At 33.1% G+C, this 25533-nt stretch overlaps 1 protein-coding gene across 2 annotated transcripts in view; it reads right to left on the reverse strand.

Annotated features, from left to right (window-relative positions):
• Positions 1-680: 680 nt before the first annotated feature.
• The window catches only part of LOC128234529 (hemicentin-1-like), a 101223-nt gene continuing 76370 nt past the window's right edge, over positions 681-25533 (reverse strand). Inside the window, exons 13-16 of one of the 2 annotated variants that reach the window (XR_008260957.1) lie at positions 11834-12004; positions 11503-11582; positions 10524-10636; positions 4070-4200 (exon numbers count right to left, since the gene is read on the reverse strand). Coding sequence is in view for 1 of the 2 variants with exons in the window: in XM_052948792.1 (XP_052804752.1) it covers positions 4018-4200; positions 11503-11582; positions 11834-12004 (434 nt within the window). In the remaining variant the exon portion in view is untranslated. Of the gene's footprint in view, positions 4201-10523; positions 10637-11502; positions 11583-11833; positions 12005-25533 lie in introns of both variants that reach the window. The other variant, XM_052948792.1, reaches the window with a different exon arrangement.

Here is a 25533-nt window from a genome sequence, read left to right on the forward strand (position 1 = left end):
TCCCTCGTAGCTTACTGATATGGCTTCATTGGCCACTTGTTACATGATGACATTGGTCCATTGTCAATTATAAGATTATGGCGTTGGTTTATCAAACTTTCATAGTCAACATAGGACGCTCATTGGCAGCTTAATGGCATTAAATCTTGCTCCTTGGTAGCGTTATCACATACTTTGTTATAACATCTTACAATGCTCAATGGTAGTAAAGTTCAGAAGGTTAGTTAGAAACTCGCAAAATGACATTTGACAATTTAATTGCCCATTGCCGTATTACAATGTATATTGAAGCGTTGTGGCATTGGTCCATCAAACAGTCATTTGCATTTTACGTCCATCCTTCGTTCATCCTAACGAAGTGAGGCAAGTTTTAGTTAGACTTCAATTTGCATTCATCATGCTCATTGGTAGCGTAATGGCATTGACCAATCAAACTGTTAAATACATATCATAGACTTACCTGGTTAATGATAGTTATTAATTGCAGTAGTTCATTGAATTCTTATAGGCTCCTTTCACTTATTATTGATAGTTATTGTTTTCAGTTATAGGTCGCAATTATTAACGAAATGAGACTCCTGGGTAGAATCCATTATTTTTACAATTTTACTACAATCTTGTTTTAAGACACAATATCATAATTTTACAAAACCACATGAGACCAGGAACAAAACACCACATAGAGAAGATCATTTATTTTTAGAAAAGGTATATATAAATTGTATGATTAAAGTAGGTATTTATATCAAATAGTTCAACTAAATACGTACAATGCATACAATACAGAGCGAACATACATATAAAATCTTAAATTGTCCGGCTTTATGACAATGAACAAAGCTTAATTTCCTATTAAGCATTGGGATAACACAAGCACGTTTAAGTAGGTAATTATAATTGAACGCTTTACAAATGGATGGGCAAAACAACATTTTATCACCGGCAACTATAGCTGATTACGTTTAAATCTGGCAGAACTCAGAAAAACAAACATTAGTCAACTATTCTATTAACCTACATAAAATAACATACTTGGGTTTTATCACATAAATTGCTATTTAAACAACTAGCACGACTAACTCCTTTAATAAAATTATGTCCTAGTATTAAACCAACATGAAAGAGCTGTGTCGTTGCCAGTAACCTAACGACATTACATAGAAATTTGTGAGGGTAATGTCCATCTTACCATTCTAAAATCACACTAGTTTTATGTATTACTGTTAAGTTTGTGTCAATTAATTTAAATGTTAATAATAACCGGTCATTATTGATTATTTTATGTACACAACTATCTTAATTTAGTGAAGTTAACAACATATCATAATGTTTAGCTATCCACTGATCTTATTTGCCGACTTTTATTTTAGGTCACATTACATTTATTATAATGGGTATTAAATAAACTGTGTTGACTAAAATTAACAAAAAAATCATATTAATATTAAACTCATATTAAGTGTTTTACTATGACACACATGGATATTCTGTAAATAGCAGAGTAAAATATCAGCACTTTAACACATTGATTTAGCGAGTAATGATAAATCAAATAATTCACGAGAGTGGAGCGATTGATCTGCTCATCAAGATCAGAAGTCACATATGCATACACAGAATATAAGATGTATACGTGTATAAACATTATAATATGTTATATATAAAACATATCTGAACATATTAGCATGCTTGTGTTATATGGAATAGATTTTTACATGTTTGGTTTATTCAGTCCATCATTAAATTTAAGCATTAATGATATTAACATACTTGTAAGAGCAATTATTGTTTTTACGTTTAAAAACATCAGATATATAAGACCTGTCACGATTCTTCATAAAGTACATAGTTAGATTCAACTAGATAGGGAGCCAGCCTTTGGCGAGCTACCTAACATTTTTTCTGAACAGGAAATTTATCACTGGTCCGTTTCCGGTCATAAATATTAAAAACAATCTGCCTGGTTTAGCTGCGCTGATGATGAGCTAAATACCCAAACAGACAGAGGACTGCTATTTTACTCGCTACATACATTGCGGTAATGTAGATCAAGGTAAAATTTAAAGCAAAGTATCTATATACGATTATTATTTCTGATTATAAGATGAATGAACTATGTGGAAGTATCTAGAAAGAATCATAATATAAACACAATACTTTACGATATGTGCTTTCGTTTCAATGGTGACATCTTAAACCTGTTAATGGTGTCATGATTACTTATATATTAAATGCAAAACGTCATTTTATGTTTAAATACAGAAAAGTGATATAAGAATGTTTTTCATCAATCAAAAGCAAATAGCACGTTTTCATCATGATGTTAATGAAGTAATTTATTCAAATAGATCTTTATAGTCAGAAAAAATCATATATACTGATATGAATTGCTTGCTATTTTTAGCAACGCGAAAGTAGTTCCGAGACTACACACGGTACTCGCATGATGCAGACGCAGAAACGACAGTATGGTGATACGGATATTTCAAAACGGCGTGCTGTATTTTCACTATTGGATATGGAAAAGGAAATTGATATAATAATAAAGATATAAATTGCTTGAATATCACTATTTAAGATTGTTCTTCCAATTTAATTGTTTTCTAACATGCGGTGTTATACATGTGTAATACAAAAGAAATGTGATGGTTGTGATGGTTATATTAAAGCAAAAACAATTGATAACATGTCATATAAATACATTTTGAATCCGTAAAATTAAAGTTTAACCACGTAAAAACATATCCATGTCAAGTCCTAGCTCTCCGTATACAAAGTCATTCAGGTTAATTATTTTGGGGTATGCCATAATACAAAAATGTATATTGTTATAATAATAATAACAATAAAATAAGGATCTATACAGCCGTAATCATAATAAAGTGTTATATGTTGAGGTCATGTTTTTGATTTGTAGTTTCAATTTCATACAGTATCCATGCTCAATATTTAAAAGCTGTTGTAGTTTGTGCAAATATAACAAATTCATGTGCGTTTATAAATATAAAATAAAACAATAAAACATCAAAACATTCTGACCCTTAAAGACATAATCAATCATCCATATCATTCAGTATAATGAAACAAAATATAACTCAGACAATCAACGTTTTGTTCACTTTTCGAATACCACACCAATCTTATTCCATAATTTAATTATAGAGTTTACTCTAAATGATTTTAAATCTATACAACAGTTATTCATATTCCATACAAATTATACCAACTTACTTATCCAATGGCTTAAGAATACCGCTGTTGTTAATTTTTCAACACACTATGAGCGAGTAAAACACTAAACTGATATGTTTAAGATACAAGTTCAATTAATTTAAATATACTTTTTTCCATTTTGGAACGAATCATGCTTGCTCTTAAAGAAAAATATAAGTAATTTTTGACTATAGTTTCAGGCATGAATTAAGTTAATGAAATTCTGAAATCTCTAAGCAACATTATAAAGTTTGTATACATCATCCAACAAAATAACTTCTGGCGGAAAAATATTTCAAAGTGCGTACTTTATTTCTAATTAACCAAACATAATTGTCATTTCACTGTTCATTATAAGGTTAAAATCCACAAAATGATTAACACCGATGAAATGAATTTTTAACAATCGACCATTGATATTGATTTTTATGAATATTATATAAACATTCGGTGAACAAATATCTTAGTAATAATCAAGTCAATATAAGATACATTTTCAATTCATTTTCATAAATGGTACGATCTGAAATGTATTAAAAATATTGTCTAAAGCCTAAAAAAGGTAAAATTTATCAAAATGCCTAGAGCAATATATTGACGTATTGTTTAAAAGACAATACTGAAAATTGAATGAGTTATTTGTTGACTTCTACAAATTGCAATAAACTTACGGTTTTCAAATAGTTCGACTTTTAATTAAAATAGTTGAAAAGTTAATACATGTAGGACAGCAATGTCTAATTAAAAAAAACACTACAAAAAAAGTTTTAGCTACAGTGATCTTGTTTAAAACAATCGCTTTTATTACTTTTTGTTTTCGCCAGATGCGTCGTCGTCACTGTCTGGCAACGGATCAGCCTTTCGTGATAAATCAACTTCTTCATACACTGTCTTGTCATCATGGCCGTGTATGTAAGGATTTTGTCCTTTTCGTGGTTTAGGAAAATCTAAGTCTGCGTAGACGAGTCCATCCTTGTTAACATTTTTCTAAAATGTAATAGAACGTTATTTGGCTACAGGTCTCCCTTTATAAAAATATGTATAACATAACGACGGGAACTATTCCTTAATCTTATTTTAAACAGTTGTTTCAGGATTTTATTTTAACTTTTCAATTATGTCTGCAGTAAATTGCTTAAAGTTGATGTTGTGTAAGATTCAGAAAGATTCACACAATTGTATGTAAAATCTGATTCACCCCATAATGCATCACTGTGTGGATTACCTTGTTAGGTTTGTATGAATTTAACTCAAACTGACGCACTAGGAAGACTTTGTGAATAGTAGAATATGTTTAAAATTATCATACAGCAACAACAAAAACAGCAACAACAACAAGAAATATCTTTATTACACTCGGGTCATACAAACATGACAAAATGAGGACAAAAAAGATAAGTCAACAGTGCACAAAATAGCTTAATAATACTAAAACGAGAAAGGATGACTTTGCGTCGAGTGGGGGAAATAAAATGGTTGTGTAATTTTCCATGGTAATAAATGTATAAAATATGTCTCTTATCATGGAAAAGAGGGAGACACTTATTTTTAAATAGTTTTACAGAATAACAGGGATAAAAGGGATAAACGTGTCTTATAATAGACTGTGTCTTGTTCAAGCATATCGTAAAAATAAGTTAAAAACGGAATGAGAAAACTCAATATAATTACTTTAGTTTAACAAAAACGGGAAAAATTACATTGGTTGACAGACGTTGCGTATGAAATGTTTCACAAATAAAGCTACGCTTGTCATTAGTGGAAATTGACAGCTCCTTGTATTTAAATGTATTTGGCCTGTTGAAATGATAGGTTGGTATGTATTTTCTTCTGACATTTGAAAAGGATGGGCAAACTAGTGAATAGTGGTATTCATCACCAAGGTCTCACCTACAAATATGTCAGTATCTTTTGCGTAGTGACCATTATTATACCATCCTATTTCTATCGGGAATTTGTGGTTCGCCATACGGAATTTACTCATAAAGAGTTTCAAATTAGACGAAAGATTTAAAAAGTATTTTTCTAATTCGAGAGTTTTCTTGAACAGTGAGTTATTTTTGCCTTAAGAAAAGTATTCATTACAGAGTGCCAATCTTGTTTGAACTGGTCGATTAGGACTTGTTTAACACATTTGTGTAAATAACGGTTTATATGTGTAGATTGTTCTAACCATATATTGGAAATCCCCGTATTATCTAAAATTGATTTGATGTGATCTGTCTATTTAAAAGATCTGTAATTACCATATAACATTGACCTACAGCAAGTATGTGATAATTTAGTTTGTTAACCTAGAAGAATGGATATCAAGAATTTTATCATTTTACATTTAATAGCAATTTCTAATGGGTATCGTCCAGTTTCTCCATACAGCAAATATTCAGGCGTGTTCGTTTAGTTTTTTTGTTATTTTTCTGAGAAAACTAAGATGAACTTGTTAATTAATTTTTAAGTTGCATAGCCCCATACTTCAGCCGAGTATACAAGTATTGGAAATACTGTAAGGTCAAATAATTGTAATTGTAACTCATGTAAATACGTTTATATAAGTGCATTGCCTTTTTGGCCTGTGTGTTTTTTGGGTTAAGAAAATATCTCCTGAATATTTATATTAAGTAACCGTTTCTATTTTTTTTCTCCTATTTTGAAATAATAGCAAGTCGGCCTATTAGTTCCCAAAACAACTTCTTTGTTTTATCGCTATTGACCTTTAAATCAAATGTATTGCAATAACTATCAAAATCATCAACCATTGTTTTGCAAATATTATGGATATTTATGAACCATTCCTTTCAGATGGTTTTGTGTCACTTTCAAGTGATACTTGCACACCTACCCCTTTACGATATTAAGAGATACCGGAGCTTCTCAATCTCTTATTTTAGCAGATACCCTGCCTTTTTTCGAGAAGTCTTCTTCTGGAACAAATGTTCTTATTCAGGGAGTAGAGTGTGAAAATCTTAATGTACCGCTCCATAATAATTATTTAGTGTCAGATTTGGTTACTAGGTTACTGGACATGTAACTTATTCGACCTTTCTTACCTTTCAATGGTGTCCATTTACTGCTAGGCAATGACTTAGCTGGAGGTAAGGTTGTGGTAAATCCACTTGTTACTGACACACCAAATATGGATCAGACCTCTGACCCAATTGAGGAGGAAATACCTGACCCTTATCCTTCTTGTGCAGTTACTCGAGCTATGGCCCAGAAAGCCATTCAGAATGACAATCATTCAGATGTTAACTTATCTAATCCTTGCATAGGTCATATTTTTGATAAGTCTAATGAACCTTCAACCCCTTTATCTTTTGACTCTGGTGACTGATTAGACATTTACAAGTCTGACTGAGATTCCGCCAGACTTGTAAATGTCTAATCAGTCACCAGAGTCAAAAGATAAAGGTCATGACTCCCTGTTAAGGTCAAATCTTATCCAGGAACAACATAATGATCCTGAGATTTCGAAATTGTTTCATAGAGCTTTGAATGAAGATGAAACTTCACAGGACTAAGTCTGTTATTATGACAAGAATGGGATGTTAATGAGAAAATGGCGACCGCCTGATGCGTCAGCTAATGATGAATGGGCTGTATACCACCAAATTGTGATAACTAAGACATATCGCAATAAAATACTTAGTTAAGCCCATGAAACACCCATGCCTGGGCATTTAGGTATTAAGAAGACCTATCACAAGATTCTTAATCATTTCTTCTGGCCTGGAATTAAAGCAGATGTCTCTTAGAATTGCAAAAGTTGCCATATTTGTCAGATGGTAGGGGAACGTAATCAAACGATACCAAAAGCTCACTTAGAACCCATTACTGCTTTTGATGAACCTTTCAGTAGGATCTTTATAGACTGTGTTGGTCCTTTACTTAGAACTAAGTCAGTTTCTGAGTATCTCTTGACAATCATGTGTGCTTCAACCCGCTTCCCAGAAATCATTCCTTTAAGAAATATCAAGACCAAAACAATTGTTAAGCCCCTTGTGATTTTTTTTCATTTTTGTTGGTCTACCAAAGTCAGTTCAATCTGATCAAGGATCCAACTTCATGTCTGGCATTTTCCAACAGGTTATGTTTGAATTAGGCATTAAACAGTATAAGTCTTCGGCTTATCATTATGAAAGTCAATGTGTACTGGAACAGCTTCACCAATCATTGAAAAATATGATTAGATCATACTGTTTTGACACTGAAAAGGACTGGGATGAGGGCATTCATTTACTGTTATTTGCAGTAAGAGAATCTGTTCAAGAATCGCTTGGTTTCAGTCCATTTTAATTAGTATTTGGACACACTGTTCGTGGACCACTGAAATTATTAAAAGAGAAAATTCTTTCTCATGATGAAATTTCACTGCATTTGCTTTAGCATGTTTCTGACTTCAGAAATAAATTATCAACGGCATGTGATCTGGCTCGTTCAAATCTCAAAGCTTCACAGGGCAAAATGAAATTAAGATATGACAAGAATGCAGAAGAAAGAAGTTTTAAGCCTGGTGACAAGGTCATTGCTCTTTTGCCTATTTCAGGAAAACATTTACAAGCTATATACTTTGGTCCATATAAAATTGACATAAATGTTACTGACTTAAACTATGTTATAAACACTCATGGGATGCGTAAACAAACACAAATGCGTCTAGTCAATATGTTGAAAGAATATATTGATAGAGATAGCTCAATTTCAAAACCTGTATCAGTAGCAAGCTCTGTCCCACATGAACAATGTATTAAAAAATCAGAATATAAAAATTGTGAACAATTTTAAAAATCTGATCCTGGTCCAGACAAACTTCAAAACTCAGACATTTTGAAACAATTAGACCAGAATCTTGCACACCTGAATCCACAACAACAATTTGAGATGAAAAATCTTATTCAGGAGTATGAGCACTTATTCCCTGACATCCCCACAATATCTCATATAATTCAACATGATGTCATTCTTGAAGACATTCTTACAGAATGAATCAAAACAGGAGTATCTCCGAGTAAACTCTGTTACCAAATCAGATTCTTTTCCATTTCCAAGAATAGACGACTGCATTGACAATGTTGGAAAATCAAAATATGTTACAAAATTTGACATTCTGGCAGGTTCCACTGACTGAGAGAGCTAAGGTGATTTGTTACACCTGATGATCTTTACCAGTACAAGGTGATGCCATTCCGAATGAAAAACTCACCAGCTACATTTCAACGGCTTATAAACATAATACTCGCAGATCTTCGTGGGTGTGATGCCTAAATTCACGATGCCATTATCCACACCGATGAGTGAAATGATCATCTACAGACAGTCCGAGAATTCTTCAATCGACTTACAAGTGCCAACCTGACAATTAATCTAGCAAAAAGTTAGTTTTGTTATTCTTCTTTGACATTTCTTGGTCATGCTGTGGGACAGGGTCAGGTTAAACCTATAGATGCTAAAGTCATAGCTATCTCTGAGTTTCCTTTGCCAACTTGTAAAAGACAATTGATGCGTTTTCTTGGTATAGCTGGTTATTACAGAAAATTTTGTCAAAACTCTTCTGAAATTAAAGAACCTTTAACGAATTTACTAAAGAAAGGCACAAAGTTTGTTTGGAGTGACAGATGTCACAATGCATTTTATACAGTAAAAGTCATACTCATGAACACACCAGTTCTCTAAGCACCAGATTTCGACAAACCTTTCAAAATGTCAGTTGACGCCAGTGACATTGATGCAGGAGCTGTATTAGTGCAAGAGGACAACAATGGAGTTGAACATCCAGATTGTTACTTTTCCAGAAAGTTTAACAAACACCAGAGAAATTATTCAACGATAGAAAAAGAGTGTCTTGCAATTCAGCACTTTGAAGTTCTAACTTTTGCAGTGACACCTATTGTTGTCTTCAGTGACCACAATCCACTTAGTTTTCTACACAAATAAAAAATAAAAAATAAAAGATTACTAAGGTTGAGTTTATTGTTACAATAATATGATATTGAAATTAAACATATCAAAGGGAAATACAATGTGATTCCAGATGCTCTTTCTCGTTTATGAAAGGCTACGTATGATGTTAATTTTTTATTGTTGATTTGTTGATTATATGTATTCCATTCATCTAGTGACTGATGCATATTTAGCTGCTTGAATTTTGTACATGTTGATTGCATAAATATTTCTTTTTCTGGAGGAGGGGAAGTGTTATGTTGGCGGCTTCGTTATGTATAATGCACTTGCTTCTTTATGTATAATGCACTTGCTTTGTATTTATAATGATGTTTATTGTTACAAATTGTACATGTATTTACTTTTGGAACATTCTGGAACATTGTGGATACGTTAAGAAAGTTGTAGAATAGTATGGGAACTTTTGGAATGTTTGTTACTTATCAAGTATATTCTAGAAGAAGATTATTCTAGAAAGATCTTTGACTATATATATATATATATATATATATATATATATATATATAAGGTATAGCAGAGTTGGGGGGGGGGGTTGTTATCTTTTGTGACATTCATAAATTTTAAAATACAGATTTACATTTGGATTATTTTTTGGGGAGTTTACTGTGTGGATTATTTAAATTATAAGTGCTCAAAACATTGAACTTTAACATTGGAAAAAGGACATAAACCAATATTGGAATTATTTAAGCTATTTGAAGTGTAAAACAGGTATTTAAATTCTATTTCAATATTGTAACTTAAACATCATAAATTTTGTAAAGTTTGTTGCTGGCTTTGTTTGTCTCGTTGCGCCTGGCTCGTAATACACGATAAAGGCTGGTGATTGTCTGCCCTGGCCAAGTATGTGTACTTTGTGGGAATTTGTTTAAAGCTGTCTGACCAACCAAGAAAGACGTTTACTATATCCTCGCCGTTGTGGACGATCAGTGCTGGACATTAAAACCTGGCTTCTCTACCATAACGCTATCGAATGTCTTTCAATATGAGCCATATTTCCTCACGTTTCTTCTTAATTTCCGGTGGGTAATCGGGGTCCATAGCTATTCCTTAACCATTTAGGAAAGACCTACGCCCAATCAGTTCGTCTGCTTCGTCAAATGAAAATGTAATTTTCAGTGGCCTTATTCTTGGTCTGTTCTGGGGACGATTGATAACAAAGTTCTTAGGTGGTTCCTTGCTACCTAATCTTTCTGCATTGACAATGGTGAAGTTGTTAAGCTCTTTTGACAATGTGTACTCAATTATTCCTCTGCTCCATATGTTTCTTATTGCCTTTTTTCGTCAAGATTGAAAATAATAATGTTTCGTTGCCTAAATTTCCAGACAATTTGCAATACTCTGTAAGTTACCTGGATTATGGTATCTGAGGTCTTTGAATCGTTGTCACTGACTCTGTTGGTGTTATCCGTGACCTTAAAAGTTTCTCAACGACACCCTGCATTGACTCCAAGTGCAATCTTTACTGGAAAATAGCCGTTAAATTTCGTTGACAATTTGTTGAAAGCCTCCGAATCGGTAGTTTCGTCCATACTACCTGTATTCGCCCTTCTGCACTTGTCCTTCCTGACTTCTTTTCATTTGACCTCGTTCCCACCCATCGTAAACCGGTTTTGTGTGCTGATATTAGTCTCATTGTCAATAAATTCACTAAATTCCTCATTTAGAGTTTTATCAAAGTCGTTATCCATAAACACAGCTTTTGTCTTACTCATTCTGCTAATATATTGTTGATAATTTGCACGTTTAACACCGAAAAATTCAAAAAATATTTTTTCACGTTAACTCGTGCGTCTTGACTGACCGTCATTAATAAACTCCCTACAGTGAAACCGATAGTTAAATAAACACTTTTTAAATATTTAGTGGTTTTAATGCCAAATTGATATCTTATTCCGCTATTTAAGAGCCAAGTGAACATATGCACAAGTAAATAGTGTTTAATTTCTATATGAAAAACTACAGACACAAGCTCAGTAGACAAATAAGTAAACATAAACCACGTTTAACGGCACAGGGTAAATGCCAAAGACATAAAACACAAAAACAAACAACACACACAAACAAGAAACATGGAACAACAGCACAAAACTCCACAAACAACACAGCAATATACTATATAAAAACTAGGTGTGTTTATCAAGGATTGTTAGGTAGCGCCTTGGAACGGTCGAATATAGTCTAAATCGCATCGCCTTGCTCCCAAAAACGGTAGTAGTCTTACAAACAAAACACAAAATCCCTGGCAAAGGTATGGCAAAAAAAGTATTTGGTATTTCTACAACTTGACGTTTTCTAAATAAGTGAGCTTTATACATAAACTATACGTACCTTATTTTCTGTAAGCTCGAGCGATGAATCTTCAAATGTTTTGTTTTCATATGCCTTCTTTCCATGCTTCTTTGCAGCAGCTGAAATAAAAGCATGCACACATTAAGGATAACCATACTATAATAGTAAAAGGCATATGTCGCTCGATAAAACTAGAGCAATTGTTAAGATAAAAGTGTGCTGTTGTTTTCAGTATAAGATGATTCACATGAATCGGCTGATATACGATATATTTCAATGTGTGTCAACACAAAGTCTATATATCGGATGACTAATACAACTTTAAAGCAAGTTATTAAGAGAAACAACGTCGTACAATATATTGACTTACCCTTTTTGGGGGCTACTTTATTGACTTCTGCGTATAACTCGGTACCTGCTGAACTTGACGCCTTAGTTTTATTTGGTTGTGCATACAAGGCATCTGCGCCTGAATTGTTGATATGGCGTGATATATCTGCAGCTGGGACATACATTGTATTTTCAACAACATCCGGAATTTCTGGAAAAATAATCACAACACTTTCATATCATTCCAAAGAAGTCCAATGCATACATTTCCGCGTTTTAACAAGACCTCTAAATACCCACCCAAGGCAAAACATGCTACAGCGCCGCTGGTAGACATACCTTGGTGAATCTTGGTCCATGAAAAAACCGCTAGGCGTTTCAGTAGGGCACAGTTTAGTAACAATTGACAACTTTATAACTGAATATAAACCTTTGTAAATTTAAAAGAGATCTCTCGCAAAATAAGTGACTTTTGATGGTCGCTTTTGAAATTATCCTGCTTTCTCAGTATTATACAATAATGTCATGTATCTGTATTTGTCGTTGTCGTCAATACACTGCCGTATCCAATAGAGTACAGAAATAACACGTTGTAAATGAATGCATTCAGGTATGATACCTGATCACCTCTTTTTCACAATGACACCGGCTACAAATCAAATACAGATCAGGCAATTCTTCTGAATACCTTCTTTCGATCTCACACCTAAAAACCTCTTTCTATCGGCTCTGATGTTCCCTAAAGGTTCTGTTTACGGGCAAGGCAAACGAATCGACTGTATACACATGTTCTTAAAAAAGCAACTAACTTTTCACTGCCCCTCGGTCCTTTTCAATTTTTTTTTCGTCAGATTTTGGAAATGATCATCAAATATCACTGTTAAATGTATTTGGTAAGGTTCTATAAATAACCATTCATAATTACATGTTAATTGCATGTTAAACGACATAACGACGATGTAACTCCATTTCATTCAGACTTTGTTCTTAATGCCACAACTCTCAATCAGCTTTTAGCTTTCTTCCACACGTTCTGCCTTTGCTCTAAAGGAGGGTAAAGCAGTGAGAGTTGTTCTTTGCGATATGTCAAAACCCTTTGATAGCGTTTCGGATGAATGCATTTTCAAGCTTAAAGATGCACTCTTACTTCCAAATAAGATTTATCATAATTAATACAATTGTTATAATATATCAAAATGGATTACTTGATATCGAAAACAATGGTTTTAATGAAGGATACCGGTTTTACTTAAAAGAAACGTGCAGAAAACACGGTATCCTACCTTATGCGACAATAATAGATCACAATTAATATTTTAGCACTCACAAATTATTTTATATTTTTGCGTTTTCAGCCATTAAATACATAGGTAAAGTTTTGTTATCAGTAATTAATATTCTTCATTATTTAGTAAGTAGTTACAGATTTATCACTCAAAATATATGATTGCTAAACATGTATATGCATGCAATTTGAATAAGAGTGTCACTTTAAGGAAAACTGCATTTAAGGTTTCCTATAAGTATGGGATATTGAATATCCCATGTGGGCTAAAATGTGGCTTGTATCATTCAACCCAGCGAAAACTTAAAGCTCTACTTCCTAGATCGAAAATCCATTGATGTTTTATTAACAGCATTTATTCGGCCTCTCTTGGAACAAGCTATGTGGTTTGGGAATGTTTTAAGCAAGCAGACGAAGATGACCAAAATAAAGTTCAGCATAAGGCAACGTGATTCATTTTCGGAGGAAAGCCACTTGATTTCATTTCCAACTGGTATACTCTAGCTGTACTTGAATCTCTATCTCTAGCAACCTCTAATCGGTGAAACGACCTCGTACATTATTTGAAAGTAAGTAATATTCCTCGTAGAACCAAACGGATGTCTTGTCAACTGCACTATCCTCGTGGCATGCACTATCGGAAAGAGTTTGTTCCTTGCACTCCATCAAGTATAATATGTACAATACTAAAACGTCAGTTCCTCAGTTCTACCATGACGGTGAACGCAAATTGAGTGTCACTCATGCATGACAGTGAATGCGAAGTTGTTACCTTTATGAACTTGTTTCTCAAATGTGTTATATATAGCCTCACGCAACATCAAATATTTGACCAGTTATCTGTTATAAGGCCTTTGTTACTTCATCTATACTGTTTTGATCAAATGAAGCCAAGAAATAAGACAAACACGACACTATTCAACCACGTTCAGCAATTAATTTGTCAAACTAAATTCTTCCGATCGTGTTTATTCAAACTGAATCAAACACGACTCTTACAGTAGACTGTCCTGTCCAAGACACACTCCTCTCTCATTTAGCTTCCCGATTTATTTATTTTTCAGTTTTAACTTTTTCCATACTTCCAATGCATTTTACAAACAACTATTAATTAAATGTGTCATACACCTACAAACTTATCCATCACATTGTATCTAGTGAATATATTTTACTAATCATAAAGCCTTCACACAAGTAGAATCAGCTTAAAAGAGTGACAGGAACGTGAAATTGTATAAGATGCAAAGCTTTCTTCTTAGTTCTGACGCGATTAGTTTGATTTTATTTATAACTGGTCTATTTTTCACGTATTACTAACACGGTAAAAACCGTTGGTAATGTGCAAACCAAATATCTTGAAAATATGGTTTATTGGAATTAATAAAGGTATTGTTTTAACCAATTAAAAATTATTTCATTATTGATTCTTTGTCTATATTTCTTCCTAAATCACAAAAAAACACACACACAAGTACGCGCGCGCACACGCACGAACGCACGCACGCACGCACACATATATTATCCGTCTTCCATTACCAGCACGTTATTATGCCCTGTTAAACCGATCGATGCTATAAAAGTTTGTATTTTGCACTTTATTGAAATTAATTTTCATTATCACTGTGTAAATCAGAGTCAGCAGGAAATGCATATGGCTATAAAGTGGTAAAGCTTTAATTGCACTTTGTGACGCCCAACTCGCGACGGTCATTGGTACTTTTGTAATTTGAGTACTCGTATCCAGGTTTCAATGAGATCAAATAAAGGAAAGCTGCCCGTGATGAACCAGCACTACTCTCAATTTGATACTATTTACAATTTGAGTTTTATTTAGTCGTCAGTGTGTTAGTTTGATTGAATAGTAATTTATCAAAGCAGGTTATCGACCTGCACTTTGCCGTTCGAATTGTAAACAAAAGGCCGCCATCTTGGATGTAAAAAACGGTAAGCTTTTGGCTTTTTCTTCGTATATAAAATAAACTTGAAGCATTAATATCATTATAAATCTGTTCTTATCTTCCCGAATTTACACGGTAACTATTTCGCGTATAAACACATTTAAGGGCAAAAGTGTCATTTGCAAGGTAAATAGAATCGACTCAAAATTACTACAATTTTGCAGGGTTAATTGTAGTGCTGTTTCCCAATGTAGTTGTGCAAGAAAGGAATTATGTTGGTAAAAGCACCAGCAATATAGTGCAATTTTGCATTTCATGTTCTTTTACACAGCTCTAGTTTAAACAAAGCACAAGTTTGACATAATTATCAATTGGCATAACTATGTAATTCTTGTTTCCTATCGATCCAATTATTTACAGAAGTAAGATTATGCTTATCGCTATCAGGAACAGCTTTAAATGTCCCTGTGTGATTTGCCCTTATGGCGTTTTCCTGTTTTGGTCTTGTGGAATAATGTGTTTTATTGGGGTTATAAACAACTTGAATATAATGTCAGCACTTATTTGTCAGTAAAAACACAGGTGTACATAGGGATGCAAACGAATATTCGAATATTCGAATATTCGATCAAACGTTTGGTATTCGAATGTCAAAATCGGTATTCGAATATTCGAAAAAAGTTCAATAAAGAGAATAAAACACATTTTGCCTACAACGCTGATGTTGTTTATAAAGTTCGTTTGTCTTGTTTTTACAACGATTGGCCCCTTATGCCAGAGGTGTGAATGTGATGACTAGACACGCGTCATGTGTCATTTAGGTACATAACGCCGGGTACTTTAAAAGGTCCCCCTACTTTTACAACAACTAGCTAGGGATCGGCTTTAACACCAATGTATTGTCTTGGCTGCAACTACTGTACAACAAAGCGCAAATGGAAGTGATGATATGAATGCCATGTGCTACAAAAATGTTGTTGCATATATGAGCTTTTTAAATAAACTGTTTCCATGTTTCGATACAATTTTCGTGCTTTGAAATGGATTTTAGGATATATTTCCTCTCTTGTTGTACAATAGCTGAGTCCAATTCACTTATGTTTTCGTTTAATTATTTTACTAGAACCGAGTTGGTTTGGGGTTTCCATATCTTTATTTAGTCAATTTAGAGGTCAATCTCAGAACGAGGCTGATTATCCTACGGAAAGACCCTCCATAGGCGCAAAACACTGTTTGACTAGGAATCCATCTAATTTCACATTGTTTACAAAAGGCAGCGGAATTGAATTATTCAATTTCTTGTTTATAATGTTTTGCTTTTTTCTTCCTGAAAATGGAGAATTTCAAAGGCTCATTTGGGGAAATCAGGGTCCGTTGCGCGTACTGGCTACGACAAAGTAGGGTAAAAAATATTCGAATATTCGATCGAAAGAATTACCGAATATTCGAATATCAATTTTGCCATTCGTTTGCATCCCTAGGTGTACAGGTTACACGTATAATTTAGTGCTCTGGATAAATTCGATTAAATGTTTAATGTTGGTATTCTCGGATGGACATATACAAATTTTACATTGACAAAAAGTGCATTTTCAGATCTTTAACGTGATAAAAAAATTAACTTACTAAACTTCATAATTTGTGCTAATTTAGAGGAAAACGGATATTTATTAAACTTTAAATACATGTATAGTGTATATTGGATATTGGATTTTACCTGGCTTGACAATAGACAAGAGCAATAGTGCGGAACTTAGTCGTGCGGAACTGTATCGGTATGCTTTATGTGCTATACATTGACTGTGTATTGTAAAGTTTAACACAAACATTCACGTTTTAAAAGGTACATTTTAACTGCAACTATGGGGATTTCGGTGCAGCAGTACCGCGTACAGATTGGTTTATTTAATGCACGTTGTAAACCAAGAGTTAAACATACGAAGAGCGGCAAATACATTAAAACCACAAAAGGCACTGACATCCACCTTTGTCGCATGCATCTTCGCATTTGGTGTATGCATGGCGACATATTGTCTTCTTGCTGGCCGTGCATACATAAAAAACTCTTTTGCTGTGCCCTTTGTTGATAAATGTCAACACGTTGCGCCTTCTGCTAGGATTCGTATTTCCAATGACCTATCTTTTTCACAAAGGCAACAATTAAAGGATGTCACTAAGCGCGACCTTGTTGGTTATTTTAAGAATGGCCAGTTGATTATCAAGAAGAAAGATACATCTTCGAACAATGAAAGCGGACGTGTTTTTCGACTAGGAAATCGACGTCTACCAACTATTGATGAACGCGCTGAACATGCAACTATGGATATTACATCTGCTGATAATTCTTCTGAATATGGTAAATAGGGAAGTGGTCAAGGCCCAAATCAGTTTGAAAATTTGAAATATTACATAAATTTTTGACCTGGAATATTGAAGGACTTAAATCTAAATTCCATGTTGATGAGTTCATTTCTTTTATATCACATTATGATCTTATTGGATTTGTAGAAACATGGGATGTCGATAGTAACTACTGCACACAGCATATGGTTGACTATGACTTTATTAGTAGTAATGCAAAATTGTCTAGTGTTTGAGTAAGATGTATGGGCGGAGTAACGGCTTTTGTTAGAAAATCATTATCAAAGTATATTAAACGGATATGCGAACATTTTGAATAAGGGGTTATACTGCAGATTAGTAAACATTTGACTAAAACTTTGAAATATGTAATTTATATATGCATCTATTTCCCTCCTGAGAAATCGCCATTATCTCGTACATATAATCAATCAGGTTAAAACACTGGAGCAATGTTTCATAGAAAATGAGCTATTGACATTTGATATAATCTTAACAGGGGATTTAGACGCTAGAACTGGATGTGAAACTGACAATTTAGTACACGTAGACAATATGCCACAACTACACGAATATGCTGATTTATTTGATAATAGCGAAGATACTTTAAGGCATTCATGTGACAGATTAGTTAATAATTTGGCCGAGAATTACTTGATACATGCAAACATCTCTCAATAGTAAATGGTCGGTTTGGAAGTAACGAATATACGTTTATTAACAGAAATGGATGTAGTGTAGTGGACTATTTCATTGTTTCAAAAGATATGATGCCTATCATTGACAATTTTAGAGTTCTACAATCTGAAGAAAGTTGCCACATGCCTATAGCTATAAAATTAAAGACAGATTTAAAAGTACGATAGGAAATGATAAAGAGCAAAATAAAAGCAAGTTCTATAATCTAAACAACACAACAGCTGGAAATTATGAAGATATCCTTATTCAAAATATTAATGAAGGGCAATTTGAAGAATTGAATAATATGTTAATTGATGACAATACAGATATAGACATTATTGTAGAAACACTTGAAGACAAAATATTGCTCTCTAGTGAAACATTTTTAAAATCAGTTAAATCAAAACGATCAACAAAATCCTGGTTTGACAATGAATGTCACAAAGCTAAGAAAACAACTAGAAAGTTCCTACGCGCTTTTAGACTTAATAAAAGCCAAATTAGTCTCGTAGAATATACCAATAAGAAAAAAGCTTATAAGCTACTATGTAGGCGAAAACGATATCAGTATGAGAGGAATTACACCAAGAAATTGCAGCAGAATATTAATAACTCTAAATTGTTTTGGGGTGAAATTAAGAAATTCTCTAACAATTGCTATGTTGACAGTTCTAATATTTCCTTAGATACATGGTATGAACATTTCAAACAGTTATTTTCTTCTACCGACTCGAGCGGCAACGCAGAACCGATGGGAGAACGCCAACCAGATGACAGTGTTGACGATATTACAGACTATATTTTTAATTCGCCTATTACTGACATTGAAATAATAGAAAGTGTGAAACATCTTAAGGCTGATAAGGCAGTTGGTGGAAATTTGAAGCCAAGACATTTAATATATGGTATTAAACCGCTGCTTCCATTTATTGTTAATCTTTTTAATAGAATATTCACTACGGGTACATTCCCAACAGCATGGACAGAAACAATTATTATACCTGTTTATAAAAAGGGAGATAAGTACAATACTAATAACTTTCGAGGTATTGCACTCATTGATGTGTTGAGTAAAATATATATTTCAATTTTAACTGCACGTCTGACATTTTATGTTGATATGTACAGTAAATTATGTGAGTCACAAGCAGGGTTTAGAACCAATTATAGTACAATTGTCAATGCATTTACTATGTTATCTTTAATAAGTAAACAACTATATGTCCGAAAGAAACCTTTGTATGTCGCCTTTATTGATTTTCAAAAGGCATTTGATTCAGTTATTAGACAAAAATTGTATGATGTTATTAGCCAGAATGGTGTAAAGGGAAATTTGTACAATGCTATTAATGCTATATATTATTCTGTTAAAGCTTATGTTAAAACGGATGAAGGATGTTCAGATGTATTCACATGCCCTGTTGGTCTACGCCAGGGTTGCAGTCTTAGTCCTGTTTTATTCTGTATGTTCATAAATTAGTTATCTGTATTTATGTCTAATAATGATGTCAGAGGTATTCAACTTTTTCCGGATTATACAGAGATATTCTTATTGATGTTTGCTGATGACATAGCTCTACTGTCGGATACGATAAGTGGGTAACAAAAGCAAATTAACTTACTGCATAAATATTGTCTAGAAATGAAGCTTACTGTTAATATTGATAAATCTAAAGTTGTTGTTTTTAAAAATGGTGGTAGAATCGCCAGAAGTGAGAAATGGGTGTACAAAAGCAGATGTATAGAAGTTGTAAATGGTTTTACGTATGTTGGTGTTTATTTTACAAGTAGATTTTCATTGTATAAAATGTCAGAATATGTTGCCCTTAAGGCAAGACGTGTACTAAATCATATCTATGTTTCTCTGCAGAATTTGTGTTATGTGCCTTACTCGATGTACTATAAAATATTTGATACTAAAATAAGACCTATTCTATTATATGGAGCAGAGCTGTGGAGACTGAAACATATGCAATGTATTGAATCTGTATATGTTACTGCTTGTAAACGATATTTAAAAGTCCCACCCAGTGCTTGCAATGATGCTATATTAGCTGATCTTGGGAGATTTTCTATGTTTATTATGTCTGCCAAAAGATGTTTGAAATATTGTATATGTTACTGCTTGTAAACGATATTTAAAAGTCCCACCCAGTGCTTGCAATGATGCTATATTAGCTGATCTTGGGAGATTTTCTATGTTTATTATGTCTGCCAAAAGATGTTTGAAATATTGGATTAGAATCCTGAATTTAAACAATGACAAATATGTTAGGAAATGCTATAAATAAATATGCTTTTGTATAATGATAACTTGGGCATTGAATCATGGGTGACACATGTTAGAAAACATTTGTATATAAATGGTTTTGGATATGTATGGGAATGCCAATCTGTTGCAAATGAGAAACTTTTCTTGCATCAATATGTTCAAAGGCTAAAAGACCAATACGTGCAAACTTGGAGAGAAAGGATATTCTCGAATAGTAAGTTATTTCATTTTGCAAATTACAAAGATAGCTTTGAAGTTGCATTATATGTACATGTTATTGATATTGTAAAGGTCAGAATCTGCTATGCAAGATTTAGAAGTTATTGTCACAATCTTAAGATTGAAAAGGGGAGGCATTATGAAATAGATAGAGACTATAGATATTGTCCATATTGTGAATGTATTGTCGAGGATGAATTTCATTTCCTTCTTGTGTGCCCCCTTTATTCTTAATTACGTGTTAAATACATATCTAGCATGTATCATGAGTTTCCAACATTGCAAAGATTTTGTAATTTGATGTCAAGTAGAAATGAGCTAATTATAAGAAATACTGCTATGTTTGTATACCATGCTTTTAAACTACGAAATAATTATTTCCATGATTATTATGTATAGGCATATATTTATGTCATTGTGCATAGTGTATTAATCATGAATTGAATGTTATATCAGCATGTGAGATTGATAAAACTTCTTGCCATTTTACGCATAGTATATCAATATTACCTTCATATGTGTTAAATTATAAGAAATAATGCACATTGTTAAATATGTCTATGTACTTACACTGATATGTTTGTAAAATAGAACCAATCTATAATATCTATATTACGTTATGAATAATGAATATTGAATTGCATAATTTTGATGACCTGTCATACCTGTTGTATTGATTTATATATATATATGTATATGTAAATGATTGGGCCGGAGGCCATATATCATAATAAAATTATATATATATTATATATATATATTTGTCATATTCCAAAAGTTCCGTATACATAAATCATGTACTATAGTGACGTCATATCACCTTGAAGCAAATCGGATTTTCGGTACCGGAAGTAATCGTTTTTGTTGTGTGGTTGTGTTTTGTTTTAATACAGCACCTCCGATGTGAAAGGTTTCAAAGTCGAAGAACAAAACAGTTCATTTCCCTTAAGTTAACCTATCTCATGAAAACAAAATATGTAAAAACTGTGTTTTTGAAAAAAAGCATTTAGCAATAATTGAGCATTTTTATTCTGATACTTGACCTATTGATTTGTGGGATCCGAATATAAAAAAGGAACTATGTAGAATATAACCAAAACTCAGTTTCACTATTATATATTATTAGTAGACTTTATCAGACAAATATTTTAAGAATACTAGTCCAAACAAGACTGTTGTAGATTTAAAAAAAAACGGAATAAGATGTCTGTCCATTACGAAGAAATCATATTGAAGTTCGCAGCTATATAGAGCAGTATACTACAATAAAGTACAGACCACTTCAGATCCCCTGACATAATTGTGACCTAGTAGTCAGCTTAGGGTTGTTGAGGCTAACAGTCGCCAAGCTTACTTGTTTGTTTGCAGTCTCATCTTAGCGCATACACTGCAAACGGGGAACAAAACCGAAATCGTAGGCCACAAACAACTATTGTTAGCTTTTATTAGACCCGTTTTTATGTTACAAAAACCTTTTAACTTTATTTCTAATATGCATTTATATATAGGGTAGTAATATTACATTAGATCAATACGAAATACGTCACACCAAGTAGTTAACACCAATCTTTAGATTGCTCCGCAATTTCGTTTAAGTGTATATCTGATTGTTATTTTATATTACAGCGTAGGATATATTTAAAAATGTATTGTACAATAATAAATGGTATTCACTTTCTATTTTTTAACATGATGGTATATGAAATATCTTTATATTGTCATGTGCATTCTCTTTTTTTGGCAAATCATTAGTATTTCTCCGACAAAGTAATTACAACAGAGAAGATATTCAAAAAAGTGTTGTCCAATGGGGTTTGATACACGACAGCAAAACCAAAAAACTGGTGTGTTCTGAACCGTATATTCATAAAACTCGCATATCTTGAGTATACGGGATTCGATGTACAGGCGTGTACTAACCCGTACATTAGTGTTATAATAAAAAATGAATTCTGCAATCAATGTAGGTCTTTGGGTGTTTAATTTGATAGCATACATGATATGAACGACATTTATACCATTGACTTAAAAAATCACAGTTACGTAGAAAAACAGGATGGTGTCAGTCAAAATCACCTTTGTAGAAAATTGAATGCTTTAAAGGGTTTCGACAGCTTTTGATGAACTTAAAAAGGGTCTGAATGACAACAAATAAATACTAGTAAATTGGACAATACTGAGTTGATTGACTAACGACTAGTACTTAAACTATTTTGATGGCTGTACGGCACCGTACATCTCCTTATATCTTAGGTGTACGGGCATGTACGGTCTCCGTACATGTTGGAAATACGGGAAATTATGTTCTTCAGTATATTCATCGTGTACGGGATTATACCATTCCCGTACACGATGAATATACGGGCGTGTACAATTCCCGTATATTATGGATGTACGGAAATATATCAGTTCCCGTACACGCTGAGTGTACGGAAAAGTAATAATTTCCGTACACTATGGATATACGGAAATTTACTCTTTCCCGTACACCCATGTTATAAAAAAGTAGAATTTTGTAATAAAGTAAGGTAATTTGGGGTTTTTTTTGAGAGCATATATGATATGAACAACATTTAAACCATTGACTGATATACACTTTTACGTGTTAAGTAATGAAACAGCAATGTGTAAGCAAGGGTCACGTTGTGTAGGAAATGTAAGGCTTTAGTGATTTTAACAGCCTTTGATAAAATTAAAGCGACATGTTAATGATAAAAAATGAGATTCGGCAATGCTGGTAGGGTTGATTTACGGCTAGTACTTAAAAAAAATGATGAATGTACGGCACCGTACATTTCCGTATATCTTGAACGGACGAACATGTATGGTCTCCGAAAAATATTGAGTGAACGGGAATTAATGCTCTTCCGTACACTTTGAGAGTACGGGATTATACCATTCCCGTACACGATGAATATACGGGATTTTACATTTCCCGTATATTATGGATGTACGAAAATATACAAGTTCTCGTACACGCTGAGTGTACGGAAAAGTAACAATTCCCGTACACTATAGATATACGGAAATGTATTCTTTCCCGTACACCCATGCTTTAAAATAGTTTTGAATTTTGTAATCAAGTAAGGTTAATCGATACAGGTTGACTAGAGTTTAAACTATGAATGGAAAACCTTCGAGCATACAGAAAACATGTATTCATCAATTGGCAATATCTTAACATTTAGAATATCGCAAACATATTCAAGTCCAGAATTAATCATATATGACTCTTTGGGAATATTCAGTGTGAACGTTTTGATGTCCATTATTATAATGGCCTTTATAAAATAATAAGAGTAAAAACCAAATTAATAACTTATTCATCGGATTTCCCACACCTATTTTTTCAGAAAAGCAAAAAAAATAGTTTTATCTTTTTTATCAATTGCACCCGCACCATCTAAAAAAGTTATTTTTTTACGAGCGCTAATTTGTTTAGTAGAATGTAGCCTTTTCCCTTATAACCGCGTTTTTCGATCGTAACGATTATCAAAGCACCGGCTCAATCATGCAGCCGCTCTAATTAGAGTCAATGAACCATATCGAGATTAAATTGGCAACATGAAAACATTTATTTCACTTCCTGATTCTTGAAAATTACATCAACAATTCTACCACTATTTAAAGTTTGATTAAATTTTGGACAAAAGTGTTTGTTTTAATTTGACTCCCGCTAAAAGAAAACGTATACATACCCGGCAAGAAGTGCTGAATTTTTTCGTGAATGACAGTGATTATCCAAAGTTTGAATTTGGTTCGGACATATTTAACAGGAATTCGGATGACCGTGACAGTGGAGAGACAGTTCCCAATAGGTCATCCATACTTACTACACCTGTCCAGGTAAAAACTTCAGGTGTGTATTTTAACTTCTTTGTTGTTTTGCTGTTAATATAGCAAATATGATGTATTTTTGTATAATTTATTGAGTTACTCGTGTTTGTTTTTATTTTGCTACAGATCAGAGTATAGTGTTTATTTAATTCATATGCAGTGCATGTACAGTGATAGAAAAATTAAGTTTGGCCAAGAAACGAGCACCACCTTTCTTGTGTTATCATCAAACTGTTTTAGTAATGCATACTACATTACACTAAAATGAACATTTATGTATAATATTGCTCATTAAACTTTCAGATTCCTCCGACGCAGCGGATCATGAAATTCCTGTCCCCATGAGGCAACGAGGGAGTGCATGTGGTGGAGGCCTTGGTCGCCGATGAGTCAATGTTCGTGGACAGTAGGTTGACGATAAAAATTAACCTGACTGACATTCATATGTGCTTCATGCAATCCCATGAGTTTTACCATTCACAAAAAACATCAAACAAGCCGGATTGTGTATATTTTGTCAAAAAGGATAAAAAAAATGGTGTCAGACTGTGTGATTGGAAAAAGGTATTAATCACACTTGCGAATAAATGTTTGTATATTTTTTAGATGTTCATGTGTATATTTAAACTATATATGGAAATCATTAGTGTTAAATATGTATGCTGATTGATTTTTGTCTATGAAAAGATATTGCATATTCTTGTAATTTTTTAAATATTTTTTTGCTATATATGAAAAATGACACAATCATTACAGCAGTGCAAAATAAAGTACAAGTGTCTTTTGTATGTTTGTTTATGTTTTCTATTACTTGATTAAATTTGAACAAGATATCTAAAAAAAATTGGAAAAAATCTGCAAGTTTAAAAAAGATAAGCGTTAAATTCTGATAAAGCCTAAAATCAATCTGGCGCTGGCTGGAATTTTCTGTGATATATTTTCAGCTGAAATGGTTTACAATACGGTGTAGGATTTTTGTAAAATCTCTTCCAGAACTTAGATGGCTACCAAGGCCAATCGTTTAGTCAAAGCAAGAGTGATAGCTGTACTTTATATTTGATTGCAAATGCCTATATTCATTTTGTGAGTTATTTTCAAGTCACCTTGTCAAGTCATTTCCATGGCATAAGATATGACAATGAATTTTAATAGAAAATAATTTTTAAACAAGTTTTCCTAAGGAATAG

Source organism: Mya arenaria, chromosome 5, assembly GCF_026914265.1.
Source record: "Mya arenaria isolate MELC-2E11 chromosome 5, ASM2691426v1".
NCBI lineage: Eukaryota > Metazoa > Mollusca > Bivalvia > Myida > Myidae > Mya > Mya arenaria.